Source organism: Gambusia affinis, linkage group LG08, assembly GCF_019740435.1.
Source record: "Gambusia affinis linkage group LG08, SWU_Gaff_1.0, whole genome shotgun sequence".
In the NCBI taxonomy this organism is placed as follows: domain Eukaryota; kingdom Metazoa; phylum Chordata; class Actinopteri; order Cyprinodontiformes; family Poeciliidae; genus Gambusia; species Gambusia affinis.
Genome location: NC_057875.1, coordinates 27,760,072 through 27,771,309, shown reverse-complemented (window position 1 = coordinate 27,771,309; position 11,238 = coordinate 27,760,072). Strand labels below are relative to the sequence as shown.

The 11,238-nt window shown below is 37.7% G+C and overlaps 1 protein-coding gene across 4 annotated transcripts in view; it reads right to left on the bottom strand.

The window, feature by feature from the left end:
• Positions 1-224: 224 nt before the first annotated feature.
• Positions 225-11,238, bottom strand: part of tdrd12 (tudor domain containing 12) — a 30,578-nt gene continuing 19,564 nt past the window's right edge. For 3 of the 4 annotated variants that reach the window (XM_044124043.1, XM_044124045.1, XM_044124044.1), the window contains 11 exons: positions 10,472-10,553; positions 10,163-10,344; positions 8,634-8,841; positions 6,535-6,627; positions 5,609-5,793; positions 4,237-4,301; positions 2,799-2,865; positions 2,383-2,496; positions 1,119-1,272; positions 810-870; positions 225-710 (listed from right to left, as the gene is read on the bottom strand). In XM_044124043.1, coding sequence (XP_043979978.1) covers positions 640-710; positions 810-870; positions 1,119-1,272; positions 2,383-2,496; positions 2,799-2,865; positions 4,237-4,301; positions 5,609-5,793; positions 6,535-6,627; positions 8,634-8,841; positions 10,163-10,344; positions 10,472-10,553 — 1,282 coding nt within the window. In that variant the 3' untranslated portion in view covers positions 225-639. Of the gene's footprint in view, positions 711-809; positions 871-915; positions 998-1,118; positions 1,273-2,382; positions 2,497-2,798; positions 2,866-4,236; positions 4,302-5,608; positions 5,794-6,534; positions 6,628-8,633; positions 8,842-10,162; positions 10,345-10,471; positions 10,554-11,238 lie in introns of those variants that run through there. The other variant, XM_044124046.1, reaches the window with a different exon arrangement.

Below are 11,238 nucleotides of genomic sequence, written 5' to 3'. Positions count from 1 at the left end.
TATAAATTTATTAATGCTACATTTGATAATCAGAGAAGTTACCAAATTTATTACTTTATCAAGCCATTAATTTATTTCCATATTTATTGTTAACTTTGTCAGGATTCTGCCTCCATACATAATACACACAAAGACGCACAGAGCCTAGCTGGATCCCAACTTGAAACAGCTCAAAGGTAATGAAATTATTTATCACATTTCCAAGCAATTATTTGAACAAGAGATGGGGGAACAATTCAATTCTGTTTAATTTTTACAAGTTAACAACAAAATTTGGTTTCTCAATTGCCCACGCTGTCACAAGCTATCATTAAATCTGATTATGAATTGTTTTTAAAGGAAGAAAACAGTCATGTGTCTTGACCTATATACCCAGACCTAAATGAATGCTGACATAAAATAAAATGAATGAATGAAAATGAATCTTTTAGTATTTGCTCATCTGCGACTGAAACAATAGATTAAAAAAAAAAAAAACGACAATTTCCAAACAACTAGATTTCAGACTCCAAATGTTGGCCTATGAAGGGCACCCATCTAAACTCCACAAGTAAGAACAATAAAACCAACTGCAAAAGGAATCTGAAATATATCTAAAAGGGAAAAGGTGAAGATGGAAACAACAAGAACATTTTGGGTTCAGTCACTATCGCTGCCGCTCTCTGAGTTCAGGTAGCAGCAGTCCTCTCCTGTATTCTCCACAAACACACCTAAAAAAAACAACAAAAAAAACCACAATGAGCATCTGCATGAGCTCCAACATTTTACTTGTTGTATTTTTCAAAATGTTTTGACAGATTTTGTCTTACAACTTGATGATTTTTCTTCGTCGTCGTCAACATGGTCCATGTCGTAACTCACAAAAATATTCTGTGGAATGAAACCACTTTTTAAAGTCACCTTTTTCTCTGAACACCAACATTTGTTTCAGTTTCTCACTGGATAGATTCATTCTGGTCTGGATTACAACCTTTTATTTCTTCTGTTTAATCTGCCACTGTAACAAAATGGGTTTTTTTTGTGTTGTTTGTTAACTGTGTTGTGTTTCCATCATGTATCACACTTTGTACTACTTTACTGTTGAAATAATCTTGACAGAGTCAGCATGATTTTGGTACCTTACTCCTGATGAGTCTCTCCCAGTGTCCTTGCTGCTGTTTTACCAGTTTAAGAACAGGCTGATTGGACTTCATTTCCCAGTGGCAAATGTCGGCTTCTATGTTTTGGTGAAGCTCCAGGTCAGCCCTGTAGGAACGACCGTTCACACTGCCACTGAACACAAAAGAAAGCCTTTTACAGTTTTATTTTAGTGGAAACAGAAGCAGAAAGTTTCAGTCTAAAATCAGCAGCTTCAATTGAGGTAGAGTTTAATACCACACTACAGCAACCACTGAAAGAGGAATCCAGCATCACATTTAACAGCAGTTTTACAGTTCACTTTTTTTTTTTTATCACTGCCAAATTAAGGTGATATTGACCTGTAAATAGTTAACAACTAGTCAACAAATTCTTCGATTTTTCAAGTTCTTGAAGCAGAATTACTGAGATGGTGTTTAAAGAGCGTCTATAAGCTGAAGTTTAAACATCTAAACTTAAGATAAATGGAATACAACCAAACCTACATGATGTTCTAGGGGCAAAACATCTTCTGAGCATTTCAAACCAAAACCTTTCATAACATTCAAGTAATGAATTAGCAGGTTCAGGATCTGCTAATTTAGATGGATCTGGCTGAGGCGGACTTGGGCTCAACTGGTTACAGCCAGTCTAGTGGAGAAGCGGCTTTAGTGTCACTTACAAAAATGAGCAAATGCATCACGAGGTTAATACACTACTTTCATATCAGACAAGAAGCCTGTAAGAGCAGAACGAGACAAAATCCATCTGGTAAAAGATGAAAATGACTTAACGGTCCAAGCCAACCTGGGCAACACAACAGTTTACCTGAGACAAACTGAGGTGACTTTTAGTGCATTAAACGATTTAAACAACCAAAGTGGCCAATCTGATCCTGATCCTCAGATATTGAAAAGGTTGATCTGGCCACAGTGTGGTATAAACATATGACAGAGTTTCGACCAGTAAAAGGTGGATAAACAATCAGACAAAACACCTGCTGACAAGCACTGGCCGAAAGGAGTCAAACAGGAGATTGCACACAATATAACTGAAGTAACACATGAAACATGGATGTGTTACAAAGTTATATTAGAGGAAAAACATAACCACACTACAATTATTTTTGTGTGTGTTCAAACTGCACAAACAGGCTGTGTTCATTGCATGTATCCACTACCAATACTGTGGGGGGAAAAAAAGGTTAAACTGAATATTGAGCAGAATGACAATAAATGAGCCTTTAGTGTTGTGATCATGACTGACCTGTAAACAACTCTGTCTGTGTAGAAATTGCAACGTTGACCCTCTGGGTTCATCAACTTCACTGTTATGATTACAGAGTCACAGGTCTGGTACCAAACAACCTGAGGGTATAAACTGGAATGCAAGCAGACAGAACACAAGAAAGGTTCGAAAAGCAATTTCACTTTTAATTAGCCGTATAAGTTTTCAAATCAGCAATGTTACTAGTCACTTTTCTGTCGTAAACGACATTCTTATATTTACTAAAATAACACCGGAACAACTTCTGTTTAAGAAGTTCCCACAAAATAAGATCACTTAAAGTTCATCATGACATTTACATACATCCTCTTTTCTAGTATTAAAAGTAGGTGATGCCAATTCCAAACCACTCAATAACATTCTAAAGATCATCTAACAAAATAATTATTTTGCACCTCTTTGACAGGTCATTGCAGACCGTTTCATCTCTGGACACAACTTGCTCATCACCATCAGGCTCGCCTGTAAACACACAAAAGCTGATTACCCCAGGAAAACTAACCACCAGGTGGAACTGATGAATATATTTATGGTTTTGTTTAGGGCTGCACCAATGGCAGTTTTCTGGCCGATCGCTGATTACCGATCTTTAAAAAGCCTTACCTGCTGATTCCTATTTTGGCCAATACCAATTTTTTTTTTTGTCTGAAATGTTGCTAAATATAGCAAGAAAGTTGCTGAGTTGGTAACAGTGGAACGGCTATTGTTTACTGTAAATGGGCAGAAATAACCAGAACCTCCTGTAGAAAAGAACGTGCAGCTTTCACACTAAAAATCAGTGTAGGGACAAATTTGAACAACAAAAAAATCTTATGTATAAAATTATGGGCACGCACATGGCTGCGCAACTTTCCTTCACATATATCCCAATCTGCGGGAAATGGAGCTGAGCTGATGGTCCGCCCTGTCGCCACCCATAAGTACATATGTAATTAGTATATATACCCTGAAGGCTGGCACTACGTGTCCCAATAACCATAGCAATGGTTCTTACTTGTAGTAGTTAAAAAAGGTGTATTTCAGGGAACATCACTTCACAAAAAACAAAACTAATATACTTTACAGAAAATAAAAATCTAATAAAAAAAATAAAAATAAAATAAGAAAGCCAGTGTTGATTAATCCAAGTGGTAATACTTGTTGGAAAAGTAGAGCAGAGATTAAAGACAGGCAGTGCATTAGAGAGTCCTTTAATTTGAGTGGCAAATGTGGAAGTTTATTCCAAATGGCTGAATTGTGTGCTGAAGCAGACCAATGGACATCTATATTTATTAGGACTGTTCTGCATACAAGTTGCATATTTAAAGAATAGAAAGGCTTTCTATTCAAAGACACATTCAGAAAACTGACATGACTTGATTGAGGGATGACCGTTTCGACCTGTCAGCAGCTCCAGCTGCGCCGTTAAAGTGTAGCTCCTGAAAGGCTGGGACAAGGTCTGTACAGAACCCCAGCATGACCACTCTGGGAAATCTAAACGCTAATAAACCATCATCAACATTTCCCAGCAGATCAATATAGTTTCTGAACACATGTTCCCTCCAAATTCTTTTATTGGGGATGTTCTCCATCAGTGCCAATTAAACCATTCCACAATTACACAGCACACCTTTGTGCAGCTGCTTATGTAAGTGTGATTATCTACACATCTTGTCCATACTGACCTGTTAATCTGCTGAGCTGACCCCGTTTTCTTTTTCAGGGGGAATGAAAGTGCTTTGGTGCACAGACCAATGCACAGTTACGTCTTTATGGGATGTCACCGTTAGAGGATGCGATGCTTTCAACAGAGCAAATATGAAAAGCTGATGTGGAGTTAGAACTCCATTTTACCGTTTTCATGAAGGTTCATGGAGGCAGCAGGATTACTTTCGCAAATTCCTCTTCTGTCTTCGTCGCTGCAGACATAAATCACAGTTTCTGTTTAAAACACCAGTTACATCTTAGTTTGAGCAAACATCACCACAACCCCCTGTTCTCCTCTCTAGAAACACAAACAAGATGAAAATCAGTAATGGTTGTTCATATTGGCCCAGCCAATATGTTAAAAAATAACCAACATCGGGCGTTACCGATGTTACACAGAGCTTCTCTCACCCAGTGCTGAGAGCTGAGTCAGTGAAAAAAGGATGGAGAGGCAGGTGGACAACAGTGTATTGACCACAAAGCTTTTCCCAAAAATTATAGTATAATCATTGAGCAAAATGGTACTCTAGTTGATCACATTTTTGACCTAATGATATCCAATGCTGAAGATCCCTCCAGGCAAGAGGAACAGAGCTAAGAGAATCCAAAGACGGCCCAACATGGAACTGAAAAGGAAAAGCATCTAACTAACCTGTCGTATGATCAGGCTACTTTTAGGCATCACAACTGGTGAGACCTTAAATGACAATCGCTGCTGAATTTCCCAATTTTTCCCAAATCGTCACATAATTAATGTTTACATGAGCAATTAGCCTGTAGTTGTTGGGTCTGCATTGTCACACACATTTTATGATCATTCTAACACATTTTAAAATCCAATTTACCATAATAAGGAAATAAGAAAAAAATCTCCAGATTACATGAAATGCAATTTGATTTTGTTTAGACACAGACACAACGTCGGAGGAGACGAGAGTTTGAGGTCCGTTGGTGGAGGAGCAAGGACCTGAAGTCCAGAGGTCAGCCGTGGGGCCGGAGGGACCCACAAACAGGCTCTGGCAGGTCCTAACATTACTATCCTACACAATAAATGCATTATTATCCTTTGTTTTATTATGCTATTATTTAGAGGAACATTTTAATAAAATGAAGACAATAGGAATGGGGACCTATATTGAAGTTTTTTCATAGTTTTTTTTATTTATTTTTTTATTTGAACCACATTTATTTAAACTATGAATTTTAATCTTATTGTTTTGTTTTAAGTTTGTATTTCCAAGGTTTGTTCTCATTTACTAGCATTAGTCTGTCATTTGTTTTTAATTGCTCTACCATAAGTACATTTCGGGATGATGAAACTATATTACGAAACTGGAACTTTTACAACACAACAATAACTATCAACTGAGTCCAGCAAATGTAACAGACGGCATTTCTCCAAGCAGCAAACTTCCATTCTGTAAATTACAGTAAAAATGTTGTACTTACCCTCATCAGGAAAGTAAATATAGATATGTACCCACCAGTTTACTTTCAGAATGTAACTTTTTTTTCTAACCTTGATGCGTGATCTCCTCTCTGCTCCTTTTCTTCTCCGTCTTTGCTGCTATTTTCTTGAACCGCTGCTCTGAAGAAGTCCAGATGCTCGGGGTTACTGACTCCCATCCCTGTCTTTAGGATCTCAGTCTGCACATTGTACTCATTTATAAATGTTTTTGTGCCTGGCATCTGAGTAACTCGTACCTAATGAAAGACAGATTGAAAACATAAATAAAAAAATAGAAGTGAAATTCTTATATATAACTTAATCCCATACAATAGCTGTATAGTCCTTCAACTTGAGACAGCCTCCAGTGCTTTAACCATAGGGCTCCCTCGGCACAGCAATTTTTATTAAATAGATGCAACTCTGATTGAATGACAAGGTTAAAATAAGAACTGCTGACTCTCTCCTTCTGTCTTTTTAATCATGCTCCAAGCATTCTATTTAATGCAGATCTTTGCTTGTAATCCTCTTATTTCTGGCCAAGAAACATATATTAACATATTAACATATATTACCGAGATGGTCAGAACGTCGGGCCCATACAGCTGACATGTGGAGAGCACAAATCTCTGCCATTATCAAGGTCGAAAAACTGACTCCTGATCTTCATCAAAAGTCTGACAAATTTCAGAGAATCTGTAAACCATTGCAATCTTTCTTACATAAGCTTCGATATCACCTGGAGATGAGGACTGACTGCTTTTTTTTTTTTTTACCTTCAATGTACTATTTACGTTCCTGCCCTTTGACAGCTTGCTGACATTCTACTTTAAATCACATCAGGGAACGTCTGTATTTTGTGTATATTTTCATGCAGACTCCGTGTTGCTCCGTGTTGATTTGAGGTGGATTGTTTTTGTGTGATTGCTTTTGTATTCTTGTTCACATAAAGTTCTGAAAATCAATCAAATAAAATGGGGAAAAAAAAGGAAATTCACCATAGGATCGACAAAAACTGTATTCCCCAGGCACAGAACGGCTCTGGCTCGATGCTGCAGACCTCGGATCTTCTGGCTGATTGCTCTGGTGACCTGCAAGCAGGAAAAAGAGAATCTTGTTTCTTGAAAACTTGCATGAACTTTATTTAGAAACATTTCCACAACCTCACAAATAACTGAAACTCCCAAAATGAATTGTTTGGGAATGTTGTCAACACAATTAATAGGGCATCGAAGCAATTAAACTTTTAGTCTGGTTAATCACAGGATTACTGTGACTATCACAATCAATTGTTTAAAAAAAAAATGAGCTGAGTTCTGCCACCCAAAGTGGATCTTTATTTTAGGATTGTATGATGATGCTGAGATGTTTAATTTATGGACAAAATTCACACTGTCAACACTTATGTTAATTATTTCAGACTTAGGGAACTATTGTTTTCTTAAATTCATGAGGTATTTTTTTCTTTAATCATAGCTTAACTGCATTTTCTATAACCATCAGAATAAACACCTTTGTTTAATAATAAAAATACAAATTTACCTTTGGTAGTAGTATGTAAAAATTTATTGCTTTTTTATTGTGTAAGGCTTTAGACAATGGACCTTACCAAGCTCCGCCCACAACCGACCCACGTGACCGCAAGTCTCACAAGCAAAGCCTTGTAGCGCATTATTTCTATGTAAACATGACTCCATTAGTCATGCATCATTTCTACCGGATTTTCACAATATATCAGCTACTACAATGGACAGAGGAAATAACAAGTTCATGTCATCATCTGGGAGGAGGTTACTGGTTTTTCAGTCACAAGCTGGTCGCAAACTTGAGGCCAGCAGGTGTCAGTCAGTTATGGTAGATCTGGAATTTGATTTGATGACCTCAATATGAGAAGCTACAGACTGATAAGAGGAACCAAAGAGCTCTGTTAAGGTAAAGAAGCCATTTGTTTGTTAAACAAATGGCAATAAATATCTATTTGATGTTTATTGTGAATGACGTAAACTCACAAACGAACGACGTAATTAGTCCAACCTTTAGAAACTACAGCGGCTGTAATGCGCCGCAGCAAAGGTAAACAAAAGTAAAATAACCTGAACAGGTGATCAACTCAAAACCACTCGTACCTTTTTACTCTCTCTCTCTCTTTGTAGTTTAAGCACACCTGTTACCGTATCAACCGCCTGCACCCCGCAAGACGAGCAAAGATTACGTTAAAAACAAAACATTCAGTCCGTTACGATATCAAGTTTCCAGGCTTGATATTTATTTCTGGATTATTAATCAGCGCTTCCCTGAACACAGCGATGGTTGATTGACTAGCTGTACTTGGTGCTAGAGTGGCTAACACAAGTAACAGTTTAGTCCAAAGCCTTTTCTGCTAAAATAAAATTTTAGTGTATGTCAATTACAGCACACATTGCATATTGATCTGTTTAGCTAATGTAAGACTGTGCAGCAGACAGGCTTCAAGGTGTAGAAGTTGTATCAGAACTGCTATTATGCTGTACTTAGCTAACAAGAAGCGTGTGTTTGTGAGACGGCCACCCACGTGACCACGTAGAATGTGCATCAGCCAATGAAAAGCGGCCCCTCTGGTAAGGTCCATAAAGCCTTACACAGAAAAAAGTAAGGCTTTTTTCTTCTCTGCTCCTTTGACCTGACTTGTATTTTTTTTTCTGCCTGCTGTGCATTTGGAGCCGTCCTTTGAATGAGTTCCTGTTGATATGCAAAGTCAGTGCCATTAAAAACAACAACAAAAAAAACGGTAAAAAATCGGAGCTGTTTGCAAACGTCTGTGGGGAATTCCTGAAAGACACTTATTGGTAGGCATCGATGAAGGAATTTAAGACACATTGACCTCACTATCAAGGATCTGGTAAACTGCTGTAAACTGTCCAAAATGGCACCAACTGTTTTTCTATTTCCACCTGTCATCACATATCAAGTTACCCCGGTCTATTGAATAAATGAAAAGAAAAAATTTAAAAGTACTAAAAAAAAAATAAATAAAAAAAATAGAAAAGAAGTAATCATTAGTAATGATTGTCTAAGTGATGTGATTATGCATTAATGCGATGTGAGGAAGTGGAAAGACCTTTGGATGCCACTCAATCTCAGCATCAGCTGGCTTCACCCTGCAGACCACCATCTCGACGGCTTGGTGAGGCAGAGAATGAAACTGTGGCGGCAGCTCAAGGATCTGATGGGATTTGACATCACTCTCCTTTCCAATGTCAATGAACTGAACCAAGACCTTGTAAAAGATGCTTTGACCATGGTCAGGTAGCGCCAGGATCTTCACTCTGCCAGGAAGCACACAGGAACATTACATAAATCTCACAAATATATCAGGGTTTCCCCTAGAATACTCGGTGGCAGGGGCGCTATGGCAACAATCCAGCAGCCTGTCTGTGAATAAAAAACAAAAAAGTTAAAAGTTGACAGAAAATTTGAAAATATCACTAGCTATATACGTGTTATTGCAATATATTTTAACTATACCTAAACATCAACTATAAAGTTTAAAAAATGGGAAACATAATAGAAAAAAAATACAATTAAAATAAATATAAATTTTTTGCACTTCATTGGTTGAAGTTGTTAGCAGACTGATGAAGTCAGACAGTGGTTATGGAGTTCCATTGAACAAAAAGAACCCTGACCTGAGTCTCCCCAAAATTAATATTGCTTAGGCCGGTGGAAAGCGTAATGAGTGGCGGCCCACCAGCAAAATGTTTCACAGTAACTTCTGCAGGATTTATTCACAGCAAATAGTAGCAAAATACAGCTTAGACAGAAGTCTATTATGCAGAATGAAAAGAACAAAAAACAAAACAAAAAAACAACACATTATCCCAAACCTCTTCAGCAGCAGCAAAGATCTTCTTTCACTGTGGACCAAAAAGTTGCACAAAGTCGAGTCTGACATTTTTTCCCCTATACACTGTCTGGTACTGATGATCGGTCTGCTCATCTTGGACAGCTGCACATATAGGAGTCATATGACGTTGACCACAATTGTGCATGTTAATAGTGGTGACACTTATCAATTGATGAATGAAAAAAAAAGAAAACAAAAAAAAGATATCATGCCCCCTTGCCGCACATTATTCAGATTTTTTTGTAGCCCTTATTTGACAGTAATGCGACTGGAAAGGGACAAACAGGGGGAGGAGGGAGAACTGTGGCAAAAGAACTAAGGATGGAAGTCGAGCTTGGGTCGAACCTCTATATATGGGGTACAGGAGACTCTCCTAATCCGGTAGCTTTGGAGCCTCTGTGCCCCTTTGGTAAATTACTTTATACTTTTATACAATTCAAACTAACCTAACAAACTCACCTAGTTCCTCATTTTCTTAGAAATATTAGTTTTGCCACGTCATTGCAACTTTGGAAACACTTCCGTAATGAATGAAAATAAAGGGTGTGTGAAACTCCCTGATTTTTGTGTGTTGACATTTATTGTCCAGCTTGATAAGAAGTATCAAGCTGGACAAACTGAAAACAAGGTAATTAAGTGCAGTCCTTGTAACATTCCTGAAACAACCTCAGTAATAAACAATGTCAATGCATTTTATGAATAAGAACACTTATGAAAAATGCATGGCTGCCACTATCACAAACCTGTGGAAGATCTCGTCCTCTTGAACTGCATATAAAGCTCCTTCCAGCAGCTCCTTGGCTCCAGGTTTCTTGTCAGCATAATAAGACATCATCTCGGAGGCCATTTTATCAAACTCCTTGTCATTCTGTCTGACCAAACGACCATAGAAGACAGATGCTGTCTTAATGTAGAGCGGTAAGACCTAGAAGTACATAAGAAGAACATCTGACAAAACTGGTCTTGCCAAATATTTCGAAAATGATCCATTTAATGTTTTCATGTATAACCAGAATAGAGAAAAAGGCTTCAAAACAAACAAACTCTCTCACTTCAATGACTCCGGATGAAGGAAGAGCAGACTGATCTGACTGAGGGTTGATTCTGTGACGATCAGGACACACACTCCTATCCCTGCAGGGACAGAATTTAAATGTGGCAATATTTTTCCTCTTGCTGATCATCTTTTCTAATACCTAAATTAGGAGAAAACAGCTTTTACACCAAACTCACACAGACTTGTTGGAAATGTCCCTTTGCTTTTTTATTTAGTCAACTCCTTAAGCTTATGGTTTTTAGAAAGCAACATGTAACATGTAACAGTGCAGAAATGTAAACTTCTCCTTCTGCTGATACTGATTGAATCCAAGTCAAGAGGAGTGTGGGTTGGATATGAGAACTTTTTTCGAGTGGAATTGCACAGGAAGGCAATGGCCAGCCTAGCAGAATTTACCAATATTTTTATTTTTTTAATTTTCTTATTAAATTACTTGATTAATCATCAGAATAATAAATAGATTATTCAATACCTAAAATAAATTACCGCCCTCGTCCTACATGGCGGTGTTTCTCAGCCACTTGTAGCCTCGGTTTACCATGCTGAGCTGTCGCTGTTTTTCAGACGCGTCTTCTAGTTTGATGCGATGATCAAATGCATTCACACTTTAATCGACATTAACGTAAATGACAAGCTTCTGCTTCATCGTTCTCTTTACCAGCAGGGTGTATGCTGACTTGACTAATCTTTACTGTGGATATTTAGATTGATCCATAAAAACTATTATACATTAATAACATAAATAAATGTACTTTGACTCTA